At 40.6% G+C, this 15,354-nt stretch overlaps 1 protein-coding gene across 4 annotated transcripts in view; it reads right to left on the bottom strand.

Annotated features, from left to right (window-relative positions):
- Window positions 1–15,354, bottom strand: part of LOC117826589 (adhesion G protein-coupled receptor L2-like) — an 89,855-nt gene that overhangs the window by 62,360 nt on the left and 12,141 nt on the right. For all 4 annotated transcript variants that reach the window (XM_034702751.1, XM_034702752.1, XM_034702749.1 and 1 more), the window contains exon 2: window positions 5,853–6,065. In XM_034702751.1, coding sequence (XP_034558642.1) covers window positions 5,853–5,928 — 76 coding nt within the window. In that variant the 5' untranslated portion in view covers window positions 5,929–6,065. The remainder of the gene's footprint in view (window positions 1–5,852; window positions 6,066–15,354) is intronic.

Genomic DNA, 15,354 nt, shown 5'->3' with positions numbered 1-15,354 from the left:
GCCCTTAATCTTCGATGAGGCCATTGTGCCTCGCACACTCAATGGGAATACTTGCTACAAGAGGGGGTCAATACCGATAGCGTAAGGCAAACAAAACCCTCCTTTGTGCTTCGCAGTTCTCTGACTTTTTCTTGCTGCGTTCTTATTCAATTCCTGCGCGGCAGGAGAGGGCTTCCTTATCTTAGACTGTTTATACCTGCAAATCAGCTGGTGGCCTTTTGTTTGCAGGTGACCCACCCTGAGGTGACATTTAATTCCTGGACAAAAAAATGTGTGGTCATGCTCTATGGCACAGCTTTCAGCCTGAGGAGATTACTAATACAGTGAATGCAACAGAGCTGCATTCATGGCCTGTCGTGAGAGCTGGCAGACAGAGAGAGAGAGAGAGAGAGAGAGAGAGAGGAGAGAGAGAGAGAGAGGAGGAGAGAGAGAGAGAGAGAGATCCAACACACTTTATCACACTGATTTGAATCATATATGACCCGGAGCTATGCAAAAGAAAGTGAAATGGGCAAGAAACCACTGGTAGGTGAACCAAGTGGAACCAGATTCATTTCATACTTACACATCAGCCCCTCTCTGTATTTTCCTCTTCTTTGTCTACACAGCAGGTACATCACAAAAACTTGAGTCACAGAAAGCACACTTACCATATCCATCATCATTTATTTTATTGATTGCCATCTTTCCCCCAGTGTTGCCACTACTTTTAACACCTGCATCTACTCTGTAAATCATAATCAGCAGTAACCAGAATGAGAAACCTGTGCTGTAATGTCATTTCTGAGACAAATGGAACATTTTTAAAACAATTTTCACACCTAGTAACTATGATTGTAGCCTCGCACTATTGTTCTTTTTCTAACAGCTAGAGGCTCTTTGTTCAAATGGCCTTTGCAAAAATAATGTGTCTCCAAAAACAAGTTCCCTTTCACGAATTCAATGCTTACGATGTATCTCACTGAAAAGAACAGCAAGATTGTCTATGATGGGGAAAAAAGAAAAATTACTGCCGCAGGTATTTAATCAGAGCAACAATCTGCTTTGATTACCTCAGCACAATGTCCCTTTGCTGCTAAATGTTACATACTCTCTTTTGTGTTTTGCATGTTTGTTCAGCTCTGGGGCTTTTATTCATTTGAAATTACTAATGGCATGCCTCCGAGCTATTAGAGGTATTGGGGGAACATTGAATCTAAGTAATCCAACAGGTTCTAGTTACCTCGATAAATACTTTGGTTTCTGTTCCAGACCTGTTTTATGTGGTTGGCAAACACTGCTACATCCTCACAAAGAAGATGAAACTCTACAGCTTCTATAGAGTGAACTTGACTTTATGTGAAACCCTTCTGCTTCCTCTCAAGATTAAATGCAGTACTTTGTTATGACAGCTGAACCCTCCTGTTATGCAGTGACTTACACCAAGCAAATCCAAAAGTTTAGATTCTGAGGCAGACTGCTTGTAGTTGTAAGCCGGAGTCATCTATTATTTGAATTAGGCTGCCTGGAGAAAAAAAAAAAACAAGTGTGGACAGCAATTAAGAAAGGAAAGAGTGAGCGAGGCATCTGGTCCAATGTTTATACAACGTGTTACCATACGGGGTGTGAATTGAGCGGCTCCAAATGCTGCGAGCAAGTGTGATTTAAGACTTGCTTAACAAATGAAATCAAACTGTCAGAATACTGTAGCTCCTTGCCTGTTAAATTAACGGTTTTTCATCAGCTGGCCGTATAACAGAACTTTTTACAATCACGTCTAAACACACAGTAAAGCACAAGCGTCGCTCTTAAAGGGAAAAGAGGTTTGCTCTCACATTCCCAGATTGGACGGTAACATTTCTTGCTGCTGTTGCTTCACCCAAAGCGCTCTCAGGAAATCGCTGTTGCAATAAATCTAGGATGACCCTATCGAGGGTGATATTGCATTTCATTTCCTCTGAGTGAAATACTGATCCTGGAGACACATGTGACTTTGGCTCATTTCAATTTCATGTTCTCTTATGATTCCAAACTTTCCAGGTCCCTGGTTAATATTAAAACGGCATATTGTTACGCAATGCTAAGCACAAATATATCCCCACTATGTGCAGACACTGAAAAGCTGTTTTCTACAGGGATTTTGCTAAAACGCTGACAAAACTGTAGTAGAGATATAGAAAAAATGCATTTAACAGTCTCTGTATGGCTCCTAATCTGCAAGAAAGTCCATTCAATCCAGATGATGAACCCCCGATTTATTCCTTGAAATACTTCCAGTTTGGCAGAATTTCCATGCAAGACTGATATATCAGATTTTTCCCCTTCCTGTGTGCTTGTTCTCACCACACAGATTGACCAGTCATCTGTGAATCTCCCATGGTTTGGCTGATAATTCATGATCGCCCTGCCATGGACCCGCAGCATTCAATATGAATTATAAAATGGCAAGCCAAGCATATCAATGGATGACAGACTGGATGTGTATGGCCCGGGGCCAGAGAGGAGTTAGAGCACAATGGCTTCCCCCATTCAGTCGACCCCAGGACTGGAAATACCAGTGTGGCGCGAGGGAGGGTCTTCCGTCAGCACAATGTATGGCACTGCTTGAGACAAATGTTGTGCTGAGACGTATGTTAACCTTTACAACCTTTTGGGGAGAAACACAAGCATGCTGGTATGTTCAACTGGGGAATATTTCCCAATAAAAAAAATCGCCCTTGGAGAGAAATGTTCAGTGAGTGTTAACTAGAGTGAGTCCAGACCACCAGAAAAAAAGAGCACAAAGAGTCAAAGAGAGAATATTTTCCATGAATCTCTAACATCCATGACTCTTGTGTGGCTCCTGCCGTGATTATTGAAAATCTGTGCATAGTTTTCTCTCCCTCTGTCCGTGCTGAAGCAGCAGGACCTAAACAAACACCGCCTCTTTCCTCTCTCTCTGCATCACAGCTATCAACACAAACCTCTTAATCTTTTACATTTCCCCTTTGTGCAGTGTTTGGATATGACGGATATGAAGGCTGAGGTCCTGCCCTTTTTTCGCATTTAAGCACAACAGCCAACTCAAAGTGTTGACACTGCGACTGCACAACATAATCCCCCCCCTAAAATCTGGCTTTCTTCACTTAAAGAGTCAGATAACAGCTCTCATTCAGTCACAGCAGGTATGTGCATGAGCATTTGCTCCACCTTTGTGGCTGCTCCTTTTGAATCTAGTCGTCCTCTTTCATATGTGCAGACTGGGCGGTCTGAAACATCTAAAACAAATCTGATACCTGCATGACCTAGTTTTCTCATGCAGGAGCGTTACTTTATAGATCTGTTATATAATGGCGCATGGATGTGGTGGGAAAAGAGTGAATAATAATAAGAAGAAATAGCTTATGCAGAGAATTCACAGGTGGTAGGATGGCATTTTCTCTGCACTGTTAATCATATTAAAAGAACAAAACCTGAAAGTTATTATTCTTAAGATTTTAATGCAATCATACCCCATTTTTGATACTTTGCACAGCTTTGTTTTTTTTTAACATCTGCAATTGTAGATTCTGTAATTAAATTTTAATGTAAAAGTTCTTATCAGTAGTGGCAGAGTATGCATTAGTATGCTGCCTTCCCACACGAAGGGAATGGCGTACAACTCTAGCAACAACGGGCGCACGGCATTTTGTGAAAACTTGTACTGCTTTTGGCATGATGAAATAATTACTATACAATAAAAACTGAACTGTTTTTAATGACAAAGTTGCCTCTTAAAAAGTTGCAGCATTATCAACCAGGATGCTAATCGAAAAGTTGCAATGATCATTTTGAATATCTGGGGAAGCATAACAAAATAAACCAGACTTAGAAAAATATTGTTTTTAAATTGAGATATGACAAACTTGCTAGTGAACAGTTGTTTTATTTCAATCTAGCAGCGACAGAGAAACACTATTATCAATTTAAGTTTCTGTTGAAGCGTAACCGTCTATTTTAAATCCAATATTCACTCTCTTTTCGCACTGTTTGGGTCTCTACCAACTTCTGAGAGAATATTCTGCAAAACTGCCAAATTCTTCAGCATCTAGTTGCTACTAAGAGTTTCTTCATTAAACTCGGTTGCAGCCAACCATGAATTGAAAAGAAACCTAACAGTTAAGTCAAAGGTAAATCAAACAATGAGCTGAATTTCTAAGTCTAGCTCTTTGATGCTGAGAGGAGCTGCAGATTCAGGTGATAATTCTCTGCAGTGACCGCTTACAGCTGTCAGATTGTCATTTGATACATTTTTATTTTAAAAATGGTCAGACACTTGTTCATTCCTCTAACTGGATGAGAAAGTCAATACCAGAAGAGAAGAAAAATCACTTTCTTTTCAGCTGTGTCAATGAGCATTTCAAAGCGGGAGGAATGCTTTGAATGAAAACGATAACCTGATTATACTCTCTCCTGGTGAGGGACAGGAGGTAATTATCAAGTGGAGTTTTTGTTGCTGGGACTCAGATGGAAACGTAGATCATAAGTGCTGGGATGCAGGCCCTCAGGGCCGGACAGGCTGAAGGTGAGTGGCATGTGGATAGAATCAGATATTGTTTTCAGAGGGACACACACGCACACACATGCACGCAGAGACACACATTCCTTTATTGATGGATGGGCAAATATGCATTCTTAGGCCTGAGAGCACTCACATCAAGTGAAACCCAAAACCTGAAGTTTCTGCATACCGAAGCAGTATTCCTCTTTAAGAAATTCAACGGGACTATTCAACTCAATTCCAAAGTGGGGCCAAATCATAGGGGCTATGTTTCAAAATACCCTAGTAAGCCTCTTCCATATTATCTAAGAATGCTAATCAACAAAAAATGGATCTCTGCTTGAAACACTGCTGGGACAGCCTGCTCCATATCAACCTGTCTTGTTGATAACAGTTACTCCACAGACAATCCTGTGGTTCTGCTGCAAGAAAAACTTGCAGCAGAAATCAACCATGGAACAAACAGCAAGAGAGAGAGAGAGAGAGAGAGAGAGAGAGAGAGAGAGAGAGAGAGAGAGAGAGAGAGAGAGAGAGAGAGAGAGGAGAGAGAGAAAGAGAGAGGGAGAGAGAGAGAATCCAGATTGAAAAGGATGCCTACAAAATAATGTGCTTCAACATCTATCTGTAATCAATGCTTGGCACACAAGCATGTGATTTTGGGTCGCTTTCTTCCCAAAACAATGGAACTGGAAGGGGGAAAATGTAATGATGATCATTAAGCTGACATACCAACATCAGTGGTTTTGATGGGTATGTAACAGACGAGAGTGTTTTGTGACAATACTTGTAATTACAACCAAATGTACTAATCAAAAGTGGGAGAAGGAACCCAAAAAAGAGCCTTGGGGTGTCAGTGCAGACAATTAGAAACACTGACGCATTCTTCCCTAGTTCCAAAGTCTGGTACTGAATAATTTGCCCTGCTATGAAGTTTTCAGGTGTACCATCTGCAGAGAAAGAAATCTGACTTTGGCGCAAATTAAAAATTGTATCTGTTCTCCGCAGCTCCTCATAGTGCACTGAAACAATCTGTTACAAAGCTCCTTCTACAGAAAAGGTGCAGCTGAAAACCTTTAGAGGAAGGTTTCTGACACACCATTTTTGTGTTGTTATTGAAGAGAAGAAACATCTCAGTGAACGTGTCCCTGGGTTGCCAGGAATATTCAAAGTGTTTGAAACACCTTTTTGAAACTCCAAGGGTAAAACCACTGAAGAGGAACTATTAGCACTCACGAATGAATGTGTGCTAATAAAATTCAACACGTTCATAAGCTGAATAGTAAGTGGCTTCTTGAAAGGTTGACCAGAATCACATTAACACTCCTCACAGCCACGTAGTTCCATGGTAACTCACCTTCTGAGCAGTGAAAGCAAAGGAGAAGGAGCAGGAGGCAGCGAAAGGCCGGACACCTCCATAGTGCAGAGGCCATGGTGCGCTGTATGCAAACTATCCAGGAGCCTGGATGCTAATTATAGTGGTTCAGTAAGTTGCAGTGGGAGACTGGAAAGCTGGAGCGACGTCAACGATCAGTTGTCCTCGGAGGAGCATCAACAGTCATCTTCTCATCTGTTAGAAAAAGAGGACAGAGCATAAAAAAGGAGGAAATAAACACTCAGCACTGGCACTGCTGTAGACTCAGGTGTGCAATTTGTAGTGTTTTGTTTTTCATCCAGCTGCTATGTGGATTTGATGTTAGTGATACCAGTATGCCTACAATATGCCTCTGTTACTGCCTAAAACACAATCTTTAGAGTACACCAGGCGATACACCGGATACCTTAACATATTAGCCTCCATAGAAAAATTGACTTCCTTTTTCTTCTCAAAAGACAGCAGGAAACAAAATACTAGACAGTATATTGAGACTGCCAGTAGTATCTAAAAGGCAAACCACCACACAATATTTGCCACACAATGATGTAATCATTGTGTGGCAAATAATCATTTTAAAGTAGCAAACAACAATTGTGCACTGCTAGCTTAAAGGTAAGCTAGCAAGCTAAATATCACCAACCAATGTTTTCCCAGTACAGTGTTTTGAGGGTGTATTTTGTCTTCTGTCTGAAGTCATTAAAATAGATAAATACACAATACGGAAGTGCTTTTAGGTTAAAAATTAGGACTTAGGGAAGTCATGTATGCTAAGCTTCAATTAGCGATATTTGTGCTTTGTTTTAGGTGTATACCTTGTTTTATGGTTAAAACAGTGTTCTGAGATAAGTTGTACGACACCAGTGATATCACATTTACGCAGTTTTAGTCATATATGTTAGAAATTAAATATAAAAGGCATGTTTTCTCACATTGGTTTCACAGGGGTTCTCTGTATGAGCCAATACTAATTTAAGGATATAGAATCTGTACTAGAATTCTAAAATTGGTGTTTGAACATTTCTAACTCAATGCGTACATACTGAAATACAAAAGTAAGGTAGCAGTTGGGTATGAGAACAAAACCACCTTTTGATTGAGTAAAATAAAAGCATTGTTCAAGTATCCACGTTCACAGAAATACAAAATCTGTTCTCAAATGTTTATGAGGGCAGCGACATGAACAACAAAGCGGGTAGCGTGCCTGCTGCAATTATTCAGCACCCGGCGGAGTGTTACAACTGAGTGTTTACACTAACTCTTTCTCCCACTCTTCCCTCTTCCACCTTCCCCATTTACTCCAGGATCCCCGCGGGAGGGAGAGCTTGTCACTAAGGCAACACGTTCACATAGGACACCATTAGAGACACAGCTGCTTTGTGTGCTACTTTTGTCTCCTTCCTTATCAAGGAAGACAGTTCTTTGTCTGCCAAAAGCAGCAAAAGGTTAGCGCCCAAGACAGACGAACACACCAGACAGATAAGCTGCTTACCAAAGTCAAACACCGAGGATGGATGTGTTGTGTCATATGTGAAATGCCACACACACACAAAATCACATCCACAATCACACACAGGCTTACATATGCATGCCTGCACAAATATATAGCTGAGGACATGCACACTCCTTCTGACATGGAAACACATTCACACAATCACGTGCGTCTTACTGAAGGCTATCTTGATTATTCCTATGTGGTTGCCATCCAGCATCTCTGCAAGTCCACATTGCACACATGTACACACACACGCCCACACATGTATCAACATCAATAACAGGATCGGCCACTTGGTAGCTGTCGCTATGCAGAGGAGAGTGAATGTTTCCTGTGTGTGTCTGAATGCTGCTCCTCCAGAGTCACCCGTCAAACAACCTGATTATTTTATAATGAAGCTAAATTCGAGCAGCAGAGCAGTCAGCTCTGATCGCTCTCTTGGCTTGCTAATGCGCTCAGATATTTTTGGCAACATAAAAACCCACAATGCATGGGGAGCTTTGACATTAGCATACTATGTAATAATATAACCATTGGATTCATTCTATACATGACAAATGCCTGGTCTGGGAGTAATAGCTGAATAAAACAAAAACAACTGCAACTGCACCTAGCCTGAAGCAAGCTGAGAGTTTATTTTCATTTGAGGTCACCCTGGCCAAGCCGAGGAAACACACATTCAGCTAACTTATAATTTATCAGTTAAACTTGGGTGGTTTTTATAGGAATTGTGGTTTTATTGTCTCCCAGTTGTTTATCTGCCAGTGGCGCCGAACCAGATCAGATAAGGCAAAATTGGAGGGTAGAAGCTCTCGTGCTCGGGGAAGTCTCACACCATGTCTAGTGAGGCTGCTCACGCTCTCAAGTCTTTAACAGGACTGCCACCAGTTCAATATCGGGCAGAACACCAAATCTCCAGAGACGCACGTGACCTCTTCCTCAGCCATTTATCTTCTGCAAATATGAGGCCTGGGGCCACGGGGTAACCATAATGGTGGCTGACAGGAGGAGATTGGAAACTGTTGGGGGGGATATCCCCCTGCCCTTCTGGCCCGCTGAGCCCGCTGAGCCACTCTGCCACTCCAGACACCAGGGGGCGAGAGCCTGCTAGGCTCGCCGATGCAGACTTTCCTTCACAACCCCGGGGTTCTTTCTCCTGATCAGCTGTCGCCCCGCTGGGTAACATGTCCCCTTTTCACCCTTAAGCCTGTGGACGATAGAGTCATGCTCATCTTCCTAAAAAACAGTTTTGTTTGGTGGGATTTCTGCACTGAATCGGTTCGGACTTGAGATAAAAGGATTAGGCGATTAAGATTAAGATGCTTTACACAAGTTCTGACAGACGTATCATAATTTCACATCAGGGGACAGACAGAGGAGGGGGGTGATAGTCGTGGGGGGCTAAGATGTTCTCAAGCATAAAATGATTTTAAGAGTTAAGCGAAGCATCGTTAACCCCTCAGAGATGGTGCTGAGGAATTATCTACACCAACAACCCCCCCCACTCCACTCTGAAGCCTGGGAATCGAGGTTACTTGTTTCTCAGCCAGCGATTTACGCATAATGATCACCATGTTCCACTGAGACATATATATAAAAAAGGTACACAGTTATGACTAACTGTCACCACCTACACTACATCCAATGAGCTCAAACACATAATATACACCAGAAGACCACTTACTGAATACAAGTTATTCATTTTCATCTGCGCCTTCAGCTCTTCTTCCTAGAAAAACAAAGCCAGGCACATTCCCTAGGGTTCCTTTCTCTATTAACAGTATATCTTTCTGGAAACGAGACAAAAAAATGAAGAATGATATACAAACATTCACGACATCTGTTTTTCTTTTGTCTCCTATACATACACAGTGGAAACCCGAGGAGAGAAATCTATCATCAGTTAAGATAATGGAGAAAATCACAGTCCACAGCCAATTTTTCACATCAGCCTGATAGAAATAATAAGCAAGCATTTAAAAGAGGACGGCGAGCAATTAAAACATAATTAAAATAAATGGAGAGAAGGAGACAGCCCACATGTCTTCACATGAAATACACGGCTGTGTGCAACAGCCGGCCAACTGAATGCAAGTCTCCTTTGACAAAGCTTGTGTCTGCCTCACTCAAGCTGGAGAGGCGTCCAGTGAAAGAGAGAGCGAGGAGAAGGGGGGAGTTTTGGAGTTTCTAAGCCGGGAGGGACTAAATGGATGGGAGAGGGAGAGCAGAGGAGGAGAAGAATGGAAGGGGGAGAAAGGACGGGGCGGTGGGGTCACAGAGGAGGATTGACAGCCTGTGAGTATGGCCTGACCTCCTGGGTTCGCCTCCAAGTTTTCTCCACCGGCTTAGAGAAGACAAAAATAAAGCCCAGGAATGTTAATTTATTTTCAATTGTCAATGCCGAGTGTAGAGATAAAGAGCGCATACATACATATCAAGTAAGACTGGAACAAAACTAATGCGCAAGTCCAAGTGTAAGCTGAAAACCTACAAGTGAAATAGAGATGTGGCTCTCATGAGCTGGATCTCTCCCTCACAATGATTCTTCTTCCACTCTGTGAATAAGTACTAATTTGGAGAACTTTCTGCCCCGCCCCCCCTACCCTACATTCAACAGAAAAAAGACACACATGTGAGAAGAGAATTTCAAACATCACAAAATGGTTGATGGGCTAGAAGTGGGAGACGAGAACCATAGGATCTAAGAAAACACAGCCTCCAGACACTTTTTTTTTTCAGTCCTCGGTGCACCCTGATGTTCCCAAGGAACTCTTTTGTCATGACAGTCCTGTCAGGGCTGCGCTCATAACCCCTGCAGGGACATGATGTCATTTCCTTGGCTCCACCAGTGATGTAGAGACACTGCCATCAACTGCCATAAACAGAGACAGGCCAACACAGGGTGAAGTCTGCAGAGAGAGTTTTGTCAACTCTGAGCTGATAAGATATACAACCAGGATGAACAAGCCGTAAACAGCAGTTTACAGCTAAACACACCAGTTTCCTAATTGTCTCACCTTGGGGGGAAGTGACTTGTCAAGACATTCAATGACTGATGGCTAATGCCTTAAGCTAAAATACCAAAAAAGAAAAACCTTACTTTCAGCCTCACGACTGTTAATACTTGCTGGTGTTTAGTATTTTGCGACAGTTAATGGATTATTTTTGGGGTTGTTGAAAAACAAACAGTTTGAACAATGTCTTTTAAAAATTTGGCACATTTTGAACACATTTTTGACTTTTAAAGACAAATTATGGATTGAAAAAACTGTTTAAAAAAATTACTTATCAGACTTGTTTTGACATTTATAAGCGTTACTTTATTCGAAGCGCACTTTAATTCTTTATAACGACAGCAGAGCTGCAAACAAAGTGATCTTCAACCCTTTGAATGAGCAATGATCACTTTGAGGCATTTCGTAAGAACTAGTCCAGTCTCTTAAAATTCCGTCTTTTTCAGATTATCTTAATCTTAAATTATGTCAAACTCAAACATTTAAATGGGACTGGGACCACAGAACTTTGGGCTGTAGGAACTGAACATTTTGAGTTATTTTGTACATTTTATAGCCAGTTGAATCAATTGAGAAAAATATCCTAAATAAACGGTTTATTCTGAGTTTCATGAGATACTTGTGCATCTTACTCTGTTGAAATTACTGCTTTATTTAGAGCTTTTAAATCATTCATGTCACTGGGTGTTGTTATGATGGTTAATACATCAAAGAACTTCTTACATCTTCTGTTTATGTCAGGGTCAGAAAAAGGTCCTGGAACATTTTAATATGCAAAACTCGAATTCAAGGTACTTAAACTGCAGCTTTTATATCTTGTGTTTGTCTTGGGTACAAACGGCTCAAGATGAAAAGCGGACATCTGAAAAACACAAAATCTTCAGTGCACCTCTAAAAGCCCGCTGAAAGGTGCAATGCTTCACTATTTTATTGAAAGCACACAACAGTTGGTGTGTTCAGCGGCTCCTGGCCAAGTGATTGAGGCAGCAGATAAGATAGAGTGCCAGCGGGCAGATGGACAGAGTGAAACAGAGAGGGGCGAGCAAAGGAGCTTAGTAAAGTGGAGAGAACAAAGACGACCCAGACTGAACAACCAGGTTAGTGTCAAGCTAGGCGAGGAGAGGGTGAGGTGTAGGCTTCAAAAGGAGCTGTGTGGAGGAGCAGACGCTTCCAAAAAGGCAAAAAGTGGAGGTTTCTGTCAGGGTTTGTAGCAGAAATAGAACTGCAGCCATAAATCAATGAGCCGTCAGCTATCGAATACATTTCTAGTTTGATACAGGATTATTCTCAGTCATTTTTTATAATAAGAAAATATATACATTCAAAAATATTTGTGGTTTCTTTACTTCTCAAGAAAAATAGACTGAGAATCTTTGCATATGGTAAAACATGACGTGATAGGATGCCATCCTAAGCTTTGGGAGACACTGATCCATTTTTATTGAACCTTTTTTGACATTTTATAGACCAAGAAAAAAAGAAGAAATTAATTTTGAAAATAATTGACAGATTTATCAACAAACAAAACAGATTCTGGCTTTATACTGAATAATGAATAATGCCTTAAATACTGACCTTAAGCAAAAACTGAATATAATTTTCATACTCTTTTTTTTTGAGCAATTCATCAATTAGTTCTACAATTAAGTCTATCAAACTTTTGAAAATTTCGACGAATACAAGTTTGTAGAGTCCAAGGACTTTTTTAGTTGTCTGTTTCTTTTAAACTAGCCCCCGAAACCACAACATTGTTCAATTGAAAACTATAACAAATCCTAAAACACTAACTTGAGCGTCTGGAACCAGTCAGTTTTTGCTTTTATTTTCTTACTGGTCCTGACATACTTCAACCATTCTGCATGCTAGAAAAATGTTCAATGGCGAATTCAGCATGACCATGTTGTAAAGGTTATTCTGGCTTATTGAGACCACAATCCATTCTGTTTTCAACTGCAAATGTACAAATATGTGTGGAGAAAAAGGAAATAACCCAAAATATCTGTTTCATTCTCTGATATTTACTATTCCTACTGGGCCCTGTGTTGAAATGAATAGGCTGACCTCGCAGCAGTTGGTTAAGCAGTGAGGTCACCAGAGAGGAGCACAGAGAAGCTCGACGCTGACACAGAAGAAAGAGGTTTCTCCTTCAATCAGTCTTTTCATAAATGTACTGACAGCCTCACTTCTCGCCTCCTCCACGCATAATTCTAGCACTCCCATGCCTACTCTTTATCCACACAAATACGCCCACGTACACACGGCTCACCTCCAGCTCGCTGCGTGTTAAAACACTTCTTTTTTCTTTTACGACAGAAGCCATGATTGGCCTGGCAACATAACCCCCCTACCTCACAACATGAGCAATACACAACAAATTCATTCATCCCCTCGCATACGTTTCGGGCAGGTGATGTGTTTGTGTTCACACCTTCTGGGGGAAAATTCATCCACACAATGTTAAATTTTGACACACCATAGCCCTATTCAGTGTGGGTTAGTTTTACAGCAAGAGTAACTGTTAATTTCCGAACATCTGTGGCATTAATGAACAACATGCAGGCACGCAGATTTCTGTGTAATCTGTTTCAAGTATTACAAAACCCCATTCATATGCTGCCATCACACCACGAATGTATCATAATAATCAAACATCATTTCCGCAGCTGACAGCAACTCGTTTAAACAATGTCCAAAAGAGCAGAAATTTTGCATCTGGAGCAGAGTGATCTCAGATTTTGGGAATTAAAGCTGAAATGTGTGCACAGCCCCTCTCTCCAAAAGGAAACAACACATTATTTACAAAATATCTCAGGGGTTGTCATCTCAGAGGGGACGAGCGGAGGTTTTATCAGAGGTTTATTTCTGTGGGGGGGCGGCAGGAGGTCCCAGATTTTAGCCAGCCAGCTTAAAACCGCACAAGTTACTGATAGGGCAACATTCAGATGAGGGGCTACAACATCTACAGGCATGCTCCATTTTCCATTACATTTGATCCCCCTCCTCTCCCTGTAGAACTAATCCTATCCAAATGGAGCTTATGACAAAGTGGTACAATGACAAAAGGACATGTTTGTTGCCAAAAGCAAAGAGGAGTTTGTTTTTACTAAGAAATATATGCAAATTGAGCAAACACCATTAATGCTGCAGGGAAGCAAAGTGAAACTAATTTTCAATTGTATGTGAGGGAATGGGGACAGGAAGTCAGAGGTGCAATATGAGGTGTATTAAAGTTTTGACTGTCTATATTTAACTTTTGCAATTTATAGTTTGAATGTAAAGTTCATTCCTGCTGAAACTCTGAGACTTTATTAACTGCAGACTAAATAAAAATACACTCAGACTCATGTTTGCAGTAAAGCAGTTGTGTCTGCAGTAAAATAGCCTAGAGTAGGACCTGCACTCTCTCTCTATAGGTTAAGGATACCATGTCCACCAATTACAGTGCAGGGAAATGAGACACTTCATTATGGCAAAAACCTAATCAAGATTCATTTCATCAATACTGACATCATCTTACATGATTGCTTATTGGCTTTTAGAACCATAACACATTTATTAAACGTATTGAGGTCAGCACAGAATTCACTATGAGTGTGACTATAGTGATGTGGTGACAAAGCTGCATCACATAGCACTCGTCCACAGTGTGTACTGGTTTCTTGAGCGCCTGGTTTAATAAGGAGCTATTTAGGCGATTTAGTAGAAATGATAAAATAGCATCAGTTAAATACTTGTGACTTTAAGATTTAAAGAGATAGACAGTCACATTATCAAGAGTACCTTCTAAATGAGAGCTAGATTGCAAAATGAAAGACTAAATTACAAATGAAAACCATATTAATTACCAACCCTTAGTAGGGATGCAGACTGTATGACAGAGAACAGACAGACTGTGAGACTGACATTACAATAAATGGGTTGAAGCAGGAAGATGTCCAAATGGTTGGCCAGGAATGACAGGTGCCTTCTTGAAATCTGATTTGTCAGACCAAAATCCTAAATCTCAAACGGCAGGACTTGTCAACTATACTGTAAAAAAAGCTTTTTGGCTTTGTTTGCATTTCAATGTAGCACATTTCCTTTTGTGCACACTTTAAATTGTGACTTTAGACACATATCTTCTTACCTTAAAGAATTAAGTTAAGGTGATTTATAAGCCACTCTGTTACATAAAGCTCCTGTGAGGAGTTTTTAGCTCTGTATGAATCAGATTGAAATGGATACTGATACATTTTAATGATCAACAGGACCACAAGGAAGGAGACAAACTATTTATGTATAGTTATTTTTAATATCTGAAACGGCTACACGTTATAGGCTGTTGGTGTCAGACAAAACAATTAACTACGCACTGCCAAAACAACTTGTTATTGAGCTACCAAAACAAAAAGTTTCTCATGGGAACTTTAATTTCCAAAGTTAATACAATTTAACAGAAATAAAACATCCATATGATACTTAGAGGTCATTAGCCCCCCAACCCCCCACCAGTGTTGTGTCCAGTGTTGTGGGGTCTCCTTTTATATTGTATTTTTTCTTTCCTATGTCTTTTAATGTTTTGTCTTATGTCTCTGTATACTTGCACTTTTGAAAAATCTAAATTAAAAAAAAGGAAAAAAAAAAAAAAAAAGAGGTCATTAGTATAGTGGAGATGATTAATTGGGGCAGACAGGGCAAAGAAATGTTAGTTATTCACCTGTGAGATCACAAATATTTTATGCCACCCCAGCTAGGGTCAGGTCATTAGTTGGGACAAGCAAGTCAAAAAAGGCTGGACACGCCCCTAGGTATAAGACAGCATATTTCTTTACTGGAAAAACTGCTCTCGATTTAACATCTTGAATGTAAGACAGAGGAGTCTCACTACCTCATTTCTTTCATTTGTCACTGAACACCAATAAGGCACTTTCTAAAACATTAAAAAGTTGTTGCCTCTCAAGCGAGGAAAGATCTGCCTGTAGTAAAACATCCACTA

This window comes from Notolabrus celidotus, chromosome 15 (genome assembly GCF_009762535.1).
Source record: "Notolabrus celidotus isolate fNotCel1 chromosome 15, fNotCel1.pri, whole genome shotgun sequence".
Classification (NCBI taxonomy): domain Eukaryota; kingdom Metazoa; phylum Chordata; class Actinopteri; order Labriformes; family Labridae; genus Notolabrus; species Notolabrus celidotus.
Note: the sequence above shows the minus strand (reverse complement) of the source record. Positions and strands in the feature narration are given on the sequence as shown.